At 45.8% G+C, this 13,313-nt stretch overlaps 1 protein-coding gene and 1 non-coding gene across 2 annotated transcripts; one reads left to right on the top strand and one right to left on the bottom strand.

The window, feature by feature from the left end:
- Window positions 1–3,173: 3,173 nt before the first annotated feature.
- On the top strand, window positions 3,174–3,246 carry TRNAT-UGU (transfer RNA threonine (anticodon UGU)). The gene has a single exon. It is a non-coding gene; the product is annotated as a tRNA-Thr (tRNA).
- Window positions 3,247–3,645: 399 nt separating this feature from the next.
- On the bottom strand, window positions 3,646–12,857 carry LOC128063483 (cytochrome c oxidase subunit 6B1). The gene is made up of 4 exons (XM_052656251.1): window positions 12,734–12,857; window positions 11,059–11,177; window positions 9,672–9,772; window positions 3,646–3,836 (listed from the first exon to the last, which is right to left on the bottom strand). Exons 2-4 carry the CDS (start codon window positions 11,162–11,164, stop codon window positions 3,783–3,785), a joined length of 261 nt encoding a protein of 86 aa, XP_052512211.1. The 5' UTR covers window positions 11,165–11,177; window positions 12,734–12,857; the 3' UTR covers window positions 3,646–3,782.
- Between the last annotated feature and the right edge of the window lie 456 nt (window positions 12,858–13,313).

The raw sequence follows: 13,313 nt of genomic DNA, 5'->3' as shown, positions 1-13,313 counted from the left end.
CCTGGTGGTTTAACAGCTAAGACTCCATGCTCCCAATGCAGGGGCCTGGGTTCGATCCCTGGTCAGGGAAGTAGATCCCACATGCTATGACTAAGACTTGGCACCGCCAAATAAATAAAAATATTTTTTTAAAAAAGAGGAAAATAGTCAGACTCATTAAAGCAGAGAGTAGAATGGTGGTTGCCAAGGGCTGGGGAGTGATGAGGAAAATGGGGGAATTACTAATCAACAGATATAAAGTTTCAGTTATACAAGATGAATAAATTCTAAAGGTCTGCTGTTCAACACTGTGCTTACAAGTTAACAATACTGTACTGTGCAAGGCTGTCGTGGTGGAACTGTTCTGCATAGTATCATCCCACAGGTCACCTGCCAGATCTTTCCAGAGGAGACAAATAGTGGCCCCCACTAACAGGGCAATAAGGTGAAGAGGGAATATACATATTCCTTGCCCTTGTGGAAATTATGTTTTAGTGGTGGGGAGATGATTAGCAAGGGATAAAATGTAGGGAATATTAGCGGTAAGTGCTTAAGAAACGAAAGGGGTGAGGGCTGCAAAGTGTGTGTTTTGTTTTTTTGGCCCTTCTTGCGGGATCCCAATTCTCTTGGCAGTTACTGTGGAGTCCTAACCACTGGACTGCCAGGGAATTCCGTGTGTGTGGAGGTGAATTGGTAGGTCGAGTGGTCAAGGAAGAGCTCACTTCATGCTACTCGGGGTAGAGCTGAATGCAGGAGGGAGCAAGCTGAGTGGCTAGGTCATGGGAAAGCACTGCAGACAGAGCAAGGGGCAGGTGCACAGACCTTGAGGTTGGAACCAGCCTAGTGCGTTGACCTCATTACCTCACAGTTCCTGTCACAATGAAGAGCAGTGTGGTAGGAACTGCTGGAGCACATGAGCAGTGGGAGATCAAAGAGGAAATGGAGAGCTGCGTCAATCCTCATCAAATCAACTATAGACAGAATCAGTATTTATGTTTCTAGATGCTTCTCTGGGCAATCTTTGAAACTGCTCATGGTGGCAGCCTCTGGGCATAACTGGGTGAGTGGGGTCAAGGGAAGTCCTACATCTCGGTTTTTCACTGGACTGTATTCATTTGAAATTTCACCACGTTTACATTCTTTCCTATTCCCAACACATGCCAGAAGCTTCTAGTTTCTCTGTGTGCACTAGGCCCATTAGTTTACAGCCCCCCTCCTCATGGGTGGCCGCTTCAGGAGCACTCTCACAGGGCCATTGTTGCTCAGTTATGAGAATCACCTCTCTGCTCTTTTGAACATACGTTTGTAAAACAACCATTTATTGCCACCCTGCTTATTTAACTTATATTCAGAGTACATCAAGCAAAATGCTGGGCTGGATGAAGCATAAGCTGGAATTAAGACTGCAGGGAGAAATATCAATAACCTCAGATAGGCAGATGACACCACCCTTATGGCAGAAAGTGAAGAACTAAAGAGCCTCTTAATGAAAGAGGAGAGTGAAAAAGCTGGCTTAAAACTCAACATTCAAAAAACTAAGATCATGGCAGTTGGTCCCATCACTTCATGGCAAATAGATGGGGAAAACAATGGAAACAGACAAACTTTATTTTCTTGGGCTCCAAAAGCACTGCAGATGGTGACTGCAGCCATGAAATTAAGACTTCGCTCTCTGGAAGAAAAGCTATGACCAACCTAGAGAGCATATTAAAAAGCAGAGACATTACTTTGCTGACAAAGGTCCATCTAGTCAAAGCTATGGTTTTTCCAGTAGTCATTTATGGATGGAGGAGCCTGGTAGGCTGCAGTCCATGGGGTCGCAAAGAGTTGGACACGACTGAACGACTGAACGACTGAACTTTTTGCTTTCATGCATTGGAGAAGGAAATGGCAACCCACTCCAATGTTTTCCCCTGGAGAATCCCAGGGACGGGGGAGCCTGGTGGGCTGCAGTCCATGGGGTCGCAAAGAGTTGGACACGACTGAACGACTTCACTTTCACTTTTCACTTTCATGCATTGGAGAAGGAAATGGCAACCTACTCCAGTATTCTTGCCTGGAGAATCCCAGGGACTAGGGAGCCTGGTGGGCTGCCGTCTATGGGGTCGCAGAGTTGGACACGACTGAAGTGACTTAGCAGCAGCAGCAGCAGCATGTATGGATATAAGTTGGGACTATAAAGAAAAGTGAGTACCGAAGAATTGATGCTTTTGAACTGTGGTATTGGAGAAGACTCTTGAGTCCTTGGACTGCAGCGATCCAACCAGTCCATCCTAAAGGAAATCAGTCCTGACCCAGAAGTCCTGAATTGGAAGGACTGATGCTGAAGCTGAAACTCCAATACTTTAGCCACCTGATGTGAAGAACTGATTCATTGGAGAAGACCCTGATGCTTGGAAAGACTGAAGACAGAAGGGGACAACAGAGGATATGATGGTTGGATGGCATCAACAATTTGATGGACATGAGTTTGAGCAAGCTCCAGAAGTTTGTGATGGACAGGGAAGCCTGGCGTGCTGCAGTCTATGGGCTCGCAAAGAGCCGGACACGACTGAGCGACTGAACTGACTGAGACAGCACCAATCTGACCACAACATGGTACGCTAGCTGTCACGCTGTCTGAGGAATTCCCTATTGACAAGTTGCCAGTGGATGATATTTTGTACTAAGTCACTTCAGTCGTGTCCATCTCTTTGCGACCCCATAGGCGGCAGCCCACCAGGCTCCCCTGTCCCTGATTTCTCCAAGCACCAACACTGGAGTGGGTTGCCATTTCCTTCTCCAATGCATTAAAGTGAAAAGTGAAAGTGAAGTTGCTTAGTCATGTGTGACTCTTAGTGACCCCATGGACTGCAGCCTACCAGGCTCCTCCGTCCATGGGATTTTCCAGGCAAGAGTACCGGAGCGGGGTGCCATTGCCTTCTCCTACTGTTGTGAGACAATTCCTTTGGGGATGTCAAGAAGGGACATTTCTTAACTTGGTCTACTTAAATGACTTCCAATCATCACTATGATCAATACAATACAGGAGGCCTAGAAAACTGGGAGAAATTACACCTTGCACATTAGACAATATTAAGAACTCCTTAGTTTTTAGATGTAATTATGATTGTTTAAAATAAATCTGTACCTTACTTCTTTCTAGATAAAATATGATCTCCAGTATTTGCTTTAAAATTATCTAGATAGGGAATTCCCTGGTGGTCCAATGGTTAGGACTTGGCACTTGTATTGCCAAGGGTCTAGGTTCAATCCCTGGTTGGGGAACTAAGATCCTTCAACCTGGGTGGGGTGGGAATAACTAAATAAAATTACCTAGTAAAGAAGAGCAGCTGAGATGAAACTAATTGGTCTTTTGTTGATCACTGTTGAAGCCAGGTGATTATACTATTTTCGTGTGATTCAAAATGTAAGTTTTAAAAAATTGTACAGATGACAAAGCAGGACATTTGGGTAGATTTTAGCTCATACAGGAACTTGAGGTTATTTTGTATAATCATTCACTCTATTGTCTGGTAAAGAAGAGGTGGTCAAAGTTTATTCAAAGAAAAACTGAAATAAAAAACAAAAAACCCCACCCTGAATTCAGTCCCCTTTACTGATCATGGTACTAATTCCGCCCCAGTTTCTGGCCCCATCGTCCAGCTCTTTTACACATACACAGCCTTACACGTTTCCAACGAGTATTTATTATTAGTTAAACCATGATTCAGGATCCCAGGGTGGGGATCACCATGTACCCAGGTCCCCCTTCACCACCTGGGGAGAAGGACGGAGGACAGAGGAGGTGGGATGGAGCCGGTTCAGATCTTCCCAGGAAACGTGCCTTCTGCCCGGCGGTCGTCCCAAGTTGACACCTGTAGATACACAGCCAGTGTTATTCCCTTCCTCCACAGGGAAACCAGATGGGTGGACTTCTTCGCCTTCCTTAGTCTGCCCATCTGTTCAGTCAACAAGTAACCCTAGTACCTGCTATGTGCCAATACTGACAGCTGTTCCAGGAGCCAGGGGACCAAGAGTGACTCAGAAGGACAAAAATCAATGCCCTGAATGAGCTGACGCACTGAGGGGAGAGGAGGTGGAAGGTGGGTGGAGAGGAGTATCAGGCAGACTCATAGCAGAGCTGTCCATGGGGAGACGTGTGTGCAGAGCTTCAGGAGTGTGACTGTGCCCTGTTTCAGACACCCAAAGTCAACACTCAATGATGTTTGACAGAACAGAGGAAAGAAGGAACACTGGGCAGCTGTGGGGGTGCGGGGCTGGGGTGGGGGCACGGGGTAGGCTATCTGTACTTCAGCAGGCATGCATCTCCAAGATACACTATCAAGTGCAAAAGCTCCAAACTGGATATACAGCACGATCCCACTATTGCTCACGTATGTGTGCACACCTATGAGACCAACGGAAAGGCCCACAGCAAACTGTCAACACTGCCGAGAACGAATGCTCTGCAATGCGTGGACCCTCCTACAGGCAACCAGCAGCACATTTTTATACACACGTGCACACTCACATGTGATACAGTAGAGGCACTGGATAAGCGCATGGACAAGGAAGACAGTTGGAACCCCCACTCCATCACTTCCCAGCTGTGATCTCCTCAGGCACATCACTCAACCTTTCAGGGCTCCAGCTTCCAATTCTGTAAAATGACGATCCTGATAAAAGGACCTCTCTGTTTTTAGCATGTTTGCCCCTTTATGGGGAGAAGGCAATGGCACCCCACTCCAGCACTCTTGCCTGGAAAATCCCATGGACGGAGGAGCCTGGTAGGCTGCAGTCCATGGGGTCACTAAGAGTCGGGCACGACTGAGCGACTTCACTTTCGCTTTTCACTTTCATGCATTGGAGAAGGAAATGGCAACCCGCTCCAGTGTTCTTGCCTGGAGAATCCCAGGGACGGGGAGCCTGGTGGGCTGCCGTCTATGGGGTCGCACAGAGGCGGACACAACTGAAGCGACTCAGCAGCAGCAGCAGCAGCCCTTTTATGACATAAAATACTTACAACACCTAAGTGCCTTCAGTAAGTGCCTGTTTTATTTACACACACATACACCATACATCACAAATACTCTGTACTTAAACTGTCCTGCAACGTGCTTTTTTTATGCGTCTTAGAGCTCTTTCTGTATTGTCATAAAGATCAAGATGAATATCCATTTATTTAACGTGTTTCCGAATGTTCCCCATTACAAACCACTCTGCAGTTGGATGTCTTCGTACACATTTTTACAGGATGTGTAGAGGTGAAAAGGCCGTATCTGCAGTATGATTTTTTTCATTTTGAATGATCCTGCCTCAGGATGGACCTTAAAAGCGACTGGGCCAGTCTACAGAACCATCAACACTGAGCACTATCTACCACTGCCCGCTTTCTCTTATAGTGAAGGACCAGGCTGATCTGATCCTTCGGCAAATTAGTCTTTGCTCAATAATCTCACTTCATGGAAAGGAGATGCAAACTATTTCCGGTAGTGGAACTGTATACCACAGTATCATTTAAAATAGTGAAAAAAGACTGAGTCCAGTTAAAGGGGAAGGAACAATTTTTTAACTATGAAAGACAATGGCTACCCAGTAATTGAGCAGGTTGTACTGACACGAAAATAAAACAAAGTAAAAAAGCCAAGGATAAGACAGTATCTAAAGTATGATCCATAACTGTATTTTAAAAGCATGTAAACACACACCCACACCTATACAAACATTAGCACACAGAAAAGGAAGTAGAAGATTTACACCAAATTTCGAAGGGAAGTTAACTTTGGATTCAGAAAGGGGATGACTTAGGAGACTTCTACTTTCTACATCATAAAAACTTGTTTTGAAACTTTCCAAAAAGCCACTGAATTTTTCATGGAGAAACTACAGATGTTTTAACACTGGAAAATAAAAGGCAGTTAGCTCCCTGGTGGCTTAGTGGTTAGGATTCAGGGCTTTCACTGCTGTGGGGGCCGGGGTTCAATCCCCAATGGGGGAACTAAGATCCTCAAAGGCTCAAGATGTGGCAAAAAAGAAAAAAGAGAAAAGTTGATTAGCAAAAATGTTTTAAATGCTCATACAGAACAGTGCTGGACTCTCATCCCCATTCTTCTCCAAATACACATTTTGGGGTTAGAGATTAATTTTTAAAAACGCACAGGAAACACTTGGAAATGTTACATTATGATCAGCCAGATCAGGAGGATGAGGAACAATTTTTTCCCCTTCCTCTATTTCTTAAGTTTTTATGAAGTGGTTTCATTCTTATAAAAAACAAAAATAAACAGCATTAACAAAACAGTTATTTTTGTGTCACCAATTTCTGGAACAAAGAAGTCAGGGCTGCTGGGTATAAAGAGTGTATTTAAAAAAAAATGTGTTCATACCTAGCCATAAGAAGGACTAAGAAGGCAGATACAGTGAGTGCTTGAGGGGAGGGACCACATAATCTGATGATGCCCAGGTAAGGGGAGGCCCTGGTGCCAGGGACTGGGGTATGGGCCAGCACTGGGTCCAGAAGCACACTTCCTAGCACCTGGGCCAGTGTGCACCCATCCAATGCAGGCGCAGAGGTTGGAGGGTGGATGGTACCCAAGATCATGTAGGGACAAGGAGAAATCCTGAGAGGGCAGTGGGTATGCAAAGGCACTTGAGAGTATGGCTGAAGAGGTGTGAGGTACCAAACAAGTTGAGGAAGAGTGCATTAAGGCAGTCTGTTCTCAACAAACAGGCCCCAAAGATGCACATCAAGGATGTTTAAAATACTGAAAAATGGGAACATAATCAAAGGGGACCAGTTGAATAAAAGCATCTGTATATTAAGAACTTCCTTGGCAGTCAAGTGGTTAAGACTCTGTGCTTCTACTACAGGGGGTGAGGGTTCAATCCCTGGTTGGGAAACTAAGATTCCACATGCCATGCAGCATGGCCAAAAAACTTTAAAAAAGGAAAGAAACAAACAAAAATGAGGTGGATCTATATGCAATGTCGTTAAAAAAAAAAAAACGGCTCAAAACATGTTGATAAGTCAAAGTAAGAATAGGACAGCCTATACAGTATGACCCATCTTTACACAGAAGTTCCATAGGCTTATGAATGATAAATGTATACAGAGAAAAAGGAATCTGCTAATAATAGTTACCTAAGGGGAGAGAGGGACTGAGGAACACAAGTGGATCTAATTTTAATTTTACTGTATTGCTCATATTTGTTTTTAAAAATGAGCACTGTTCGTTTTGTAATATCACATTCTGATTTTAAGACACATTTTTTTCATTTTAACATCTCTGAAATTAGCATGGTTGTCACATTCATTTCCAGCATAAAACAAAAAAATTTTAAACATCTCTAAGTGTTTCCTGTAGTCAATGGGGTCTTCGACTTGATGAAATAAAGTAATATTTTACTTCAAAAAAAAGAGGGTAAGGCAGAGTATCAGCTAGTAACGACAGGTCTGGCTGGATCAGGCCTAGAAGACTGCCTCACTGCATCCCTAGTTTTAGAGATGCACACTGAAGTAGGCAGGGGTGAAATGACATATCTGGGATCTGCTTCAGAATACTCCAGCCAAGGAAAGAAACAGAAGGGACAGATGGGACTTCCCTAGTGGTCCCGTGGTTGAGAATCTGCCTTCCAGTGCAGGGGACTCAGGTTTGATCCTTGGTTGGACAACTAACCCTGTGCCCTGTAACTAGAGAAGCCCCCTCCCATGTCACAACAAACAGCCCATGTGCTGCAACACATACCCAGGGCAGCCAAAGAAAACAAGGGGTGGGGGTGGGGACAGATGGAGGGGACGTGGGGAAATCTTGTGCTGACTACTCAGTTTGGGTGATGGGGATATTTGGGGTCACTACAAAGATCATGGCATCTGGTCCCATCACTTCATGGGAAATAGATGGGGAAACAGTGGAAGCAGTGTCAGACTTTATTTTTTGGGGCTCCAAAATCACTGCAGATGGTGACTGCAGCCATGAAATTAAAAGACGCTTACTCCTTGGAAGAAAAGTTATGACCAACCTAGATATCATATTGAAAAGCAGAGACATTACTTTGCCAACACAGGTTCGTCTAGTCAAGGCTATGGTTTTTCCAGTGGTCATGTATGGATGTGAGAGTTGGACTGTGAAGAAAGCTGAGCACTGAAGAATTGATGCTTTTGAACTGTGGTGTTGGAGAAGACTCTTGAGAGTCCCTTGGACTGAAAGGAGATCCAACCAGTCTATTCTGAAGGAGATCAGCCCTGGGATTTCTTTGGAAGGAATGATCCTGAAGCTGAAACTCCAGTACTTTGGCCACCTCATGTGAAGAGTTGACTCACTGGAAAAGACTCTGATACTGGGAGGGATTGGGGGCAGGAGGAGAAAGGGACGACAGAGGATGAGATGGTTGGATGGCATCACTGACTCGATGGACGTGAGCCTGAGTGAACTCCGGGAGTTGGTGATGGACAGGGAGGCCTGGCGTGCTGTGATTCATACAGTAGCAAAGAGTCGGACACAACTGAGAGACTGAACTGAACTGAATTATTTATGAGAAACGCTGGGCTGGAAGAAGTACAAGCTAGAATCAAGATTGCCGGGAGAAATATCAATAACCTCAGATATGCAGATGACACCACCCTTATGGCAGAAAGTGAAGAGGAACTAAAAAGCCTCTTGATGAAAGTGAGAGAGGGGAAAAGTTGGTTTAAAGCTCAACATTCAGAAAACGAAGATCATGGCATCCAGTCCCATGACTTCATGGGAAATAGATGGGGAAAACAGTAGAAACAGTGTCAGACTTTATTTTTTGGGCTCCAAAATCACTGCAGATGGTGACTGCAGCCGTGAAATTAAAAGACACTTACTCCTTGGAAGGAAAGTTATGAGCAACCTAGATAGCATATTAAAAAGCAGAGACATTACTTTGCCAACAAAGGTCCATCTAGTCAAGGCTATGGTTTTTCCAGGGGTCATGTATGGATGTGAGAGTTGGGACTGTGAAGAAAGCTGAGCACCGAAGAATTGATGCTTTTGAACCGTGGTGTTGGAAAAGACTCTTGAGAGTCCCTTGGACTGCAAAGAGATCCAACCAGTCCATCCTAAAGGAGACCAGTTCTGGGTGTTCACTGGAAGGACTGATGTTGAGGCTGAAACTCCAATACTTTGGCCACCTCATGAGAAGAGCTGACTCATTGGAAAAGACCCTGATGCTGGGAGGGATTGGGGGCAAAAGGGGACGACAGAGGATGAGACGGCTGGATGGCATCACCAACTTGATGCACATGAGTTTGGGTGAACTCCGGGAATTGGTGATGGACAGGGAGGCCTGGCATGCTGCGATTCACGGGGTCGCAAAGAGTTGGACACAACTGAGAGACTGAACTGACTGAATTATTCTACTTTTATACACACTTGGAAATGTTCATGTAAAGAAAGGACAAGACTCCAAAAGCAGATGAGCTCCACAGGGACAGGGCATGTACTCGTAGAGCACCTGGGTGAGATAGATCTGGCTGCCTTAGCTGAGAGCCTGGCTGGTTGAGAGTCCTGGTGAAAGGAGGAAAGGCAGGCAATTTTAGGAAGAAGCAAAGGTGCATCCGTGGTCGGTGTGAAGCCTTGTCCTCCCTCTGCCCCTCACAGATAAGCTCGCACCAAGTCACCATACACCCTTTGGCAAAAACCCCATCCCACCCCCGCATCCCAAGGGCCCCAGGAGGAGGCACCTACCCAGGATATGGGGCAGAGGGACTTGTACACACGCCGGTACCATTCGCACACAGAGACGTCACCCCCTTTAGCAGTCATTGCCTTCTCACAGCGGTGAAAGTCTGTGAAGAAAAGGGATCAGGGTCAGCCCAGACCAAGAGCTGGGACATATTTCTGATCAAAACTCACAAAAATACTTTTTACTTCACAACCAGTTACACGAATCCCCCACACTCCCAAGTTTCACAAAGAAAGTATATCCTTACAAGTGTAGTACTGAAAAGGGCTAGACACACCACACTAAGCTTATTTTGCAATCCATAAAGTACTACTGTCTGGGACTTCCCTGGTGTTAAGAATCCACCTTCCATTCATTACAGGGGACCTGGGTTCATGCCCTGGTGGAGGAACTAAGATCCCAGAGGGTAATGAAGCCTAGCCTGTGCACCACAAAGGAGACCCAGAATAGCCAAGAAAAAAAAGAAAAAAGAACTACTGTTCAACTTGGAACTTCTGAGTCAGGAATAACAGGGCAACCTGAGAGGTGTGTGTGGGGATTATGGAAGTCCAGAACCAGGACAAGGGAAGGGCAAGATGGTCTTGATGCTAAGATGCTGGCATCTAGGAGAGGAGAAAGGAGGGGGATAATCTGGTTTTTAATAGTAGGAAATTAATTCAAAGATTATTCCAAGTATTACACTCCTGGGCACGCTCCCTAGGAGAGAAAGCATTCACAAAGACATCAAATTACATCAATCATAGCAGCAATCATTCATATGAGCCCCAAACTGGAAACCACACCAGTGTTCATGAATGAAATGTTGGAAAACTGCACACAAAATGAGCAAAATATATGCCACAGCATGGAAGAATCTTCATAACTATTGAATGAAGAAATCCAAGCATAAGACAACACACAGTATTTATAAAGTTCACAAAGAGGTAGACCTGAAAGTGGTGATAAAACCAAAATATGACTGCCCTAGGTCTGTGGGGTTACAACTCTAGTGGGGAGAGCAGAGTGCTGCTTTCAAGAGACGGCATGCAGCAGACAGGGGAGCTCAGAGGACTGGCAGTATCCAATTTTCTATCCAGATTATAATCACATGGAGGATTCAATTTAGAGTTATTTAGCTGTACATTATGGTTTATGTACTTCCTATAAGCATGTTACATTCCATACAGACAGACATATACACATCTTGGGGGGGAAAATGACTATGGGATCCAAAGTTTGTGACCCTAGGTCAGATCTTGAATACAGGGGGTGATGGGTGGCATGGGCCCCGTGAAGTAGGATGTTCAGAATGAAAGAGAAGAGGTGATGAGGAGGTAAGAGGTAAGTGATATGAGGTGTGGGATCAGGGAAAGGTCAACATTGCCCGCCTCCTCCCCAAGTCCTGCTCACCCAGGTAGTTCTGCCAGCAGTTCCTGGTCTGGTTCTGGTTGGGGAAGCGGCTGTCAAAAGGAGCAGTCTGGTAGTTCTTGATTTTGGTCTTGATGTCTTCTGCCATAGTGTCAGCACTCCTGGAAGGAAACAGAGTGGATTGTGGCAGAGGTCCTGGGGGCCTGGACACGGGGCTGTCAGTCCACCCAGGCCCAGTGGAGACCTGACAGAGAAGAATGGGCTGGGTGTGAACAAGCCAATACCCCCTCCCTTTCAACCTACAGATAGAGCTGAAGGGCTGGGCAAGAACACATTAGTTATGGAAGTCACAGCAGGATGTGTGGGGGTAGACAACTGCTCAGTAAAAAAACCAGGCCAAAATAACACAAGTTGATATTCACTGAGTGGTTACTATAGGCAAGGAAGCTTTACTCCTAAAGCTACTCTAAAAGACGGGAACTATTACTACCACTGCTTCACAGACAAGAGACAGGGTGTTTAAGCAACTTCCCAAGGTCATACAGCACACATGGGGTGGAGGTGCACTCCCACCACTAACATAACCTACACTGCAAAGGTTCTTAATCTCTATTGGTGCCATGAAGTCCTCAGGAGTCTAATGAACCCTTTCTCCAAGTATGTTTCAGGGCATTTAAAAATTGCACAGGATCACAAAGAAAACCAATTACATGTAGCTGAGGATTTATGAACTACCACAATTTCAAAATAATCATGCCTGAATAGAGTTATGCTGTGAAATCTGCAAACATAATGGGATATATGATATGACGACCTGTCATTTTCACTGCTGATAAAGTCACAGATGATGCCAAATACTACCGCTACTGCCTCCATTCCCAAGCGAAGGAAATACTACGTATAAATGAGAAACTGGCAAAAATACAGATGTAAATTTCCCTCCATTCACGTACTAGCATCCCATGAGTTCCATCCATTCTGTGGGCCTAGGGATAAAAACCTGTCCCATAATCTTTTATGAGGTGACACACGGTTTTTATTAGGAAATCTGACACCGCCTCTATTCCAGATTATTCGAGGAGTCGTGGTATTACATAGAAGTTAACCAGACCAGTAATAAATTCAAGCGACCCAAGATAGTGGTAAGGATCTGGGGCACCGGAGCAGTGTCTTTCCGGGAGCAGAGGCTGTAGAACACTAGAGGCGGGGACAGACTCGGTCGGAAGAGTTGTTGTGAAAGCCATCTCCACCTGATTTCGGGAGTAAGGATGGACTGGGGATGACGCTGCAGCCCCTCGAACGTGCAAGGGGCAGGGGGTGGGGGTGGAGAGTCACCAGGAAGCCAGGCCAGCCAAGCCTCGGGGGTCAGGGACCGGGGAGAGAAATGCCTGCGGCCTGGTGATTAACAGCAATGCAGTCCTAATGATTTCAAATCCTGATCGCTAGCTAAACTGCGTAGTATCTAAGTCTCAGTTGCCTCCTAAAAGAGAAAATCACAGGCCCTATCTCAGAGAGTTGGAGGGAAGCTTAAATGAATCAATATAAATCGCTTTGAAAGTTCTACACATCCGAGAAGAACCAAATAATCGTCAGATTGAAACGACCCCAGGGCTCCGGGAAGTCGGCCACCGCCGGCTGGAAACCTCATTTCATTTTCCAGTAGGGATCCTCAGTCCTCCAAGATGGGGTTCCAGGGTCCCGAGCCCTCAACACTCACCTAAAGATGCCCCTGAAGTCGCTGGAAGCTCAATGTGACCCTCAGCAAAGACGCCAGTACCGGACCGGAAGCGGAAAAAAGGTCGGCCGGAAACGGGACGGAGCAACGCACAGAGGAGTCTTCCGCACGGCCAGAGCGCCGTCCCTGAAGCAGTTCGGGCCACGCCCATACTTGCAAATTCCAACCTCCTATTGGGCCGAATGCCTGTTCATCCTCATTCTGGGCCCAATCGTAACCTTGCATGGCACTTGTTAGGTACCTTTCCGAGCTGTTCCAAGCTGTGGACTCTGTTCCAAGGTATTGACCCGGACTGGTCGGCTCTCTGTCTTTAATAGGAGAAAGGGGTTCTGGGTCCTGGAGTTGGCTGTTGAGTGGTCCTGCGGAAAATATTCCAGCAGAAATACTCTTATTTGTGCAAGAATTATAAATTGAATATTTTACCCAGTGCCAGGTGCTTCTATTGGTGGCTCGGAGGTTAAAGCGTCTGCCTCCAACGCGGGAGACCCGGGTTCGATCCCTGGGTCGGGATGATCCCCTGGAGAAGGAAATGGTAACCCACTCCAGTATTCTTGCCTGGAGA

Source organism: Budorcas taxicolor, chromosome 18, assembly GCF_023091745.1.
Source record: "Budorcas taxicolor isolate Tak-1 chromosome 18, Takin1.1, whole genome shotgun sequence".
NCBI classification, from domain to species: Eukaryota; Metazoa; Chordata; class Mammalia; order Artiodactyla; family Bovidae; genus Budorcas; species Budorcas taxicolor.
This window is presented reverse-complemented; position numbering and strand designations above follow the sequence as displayed.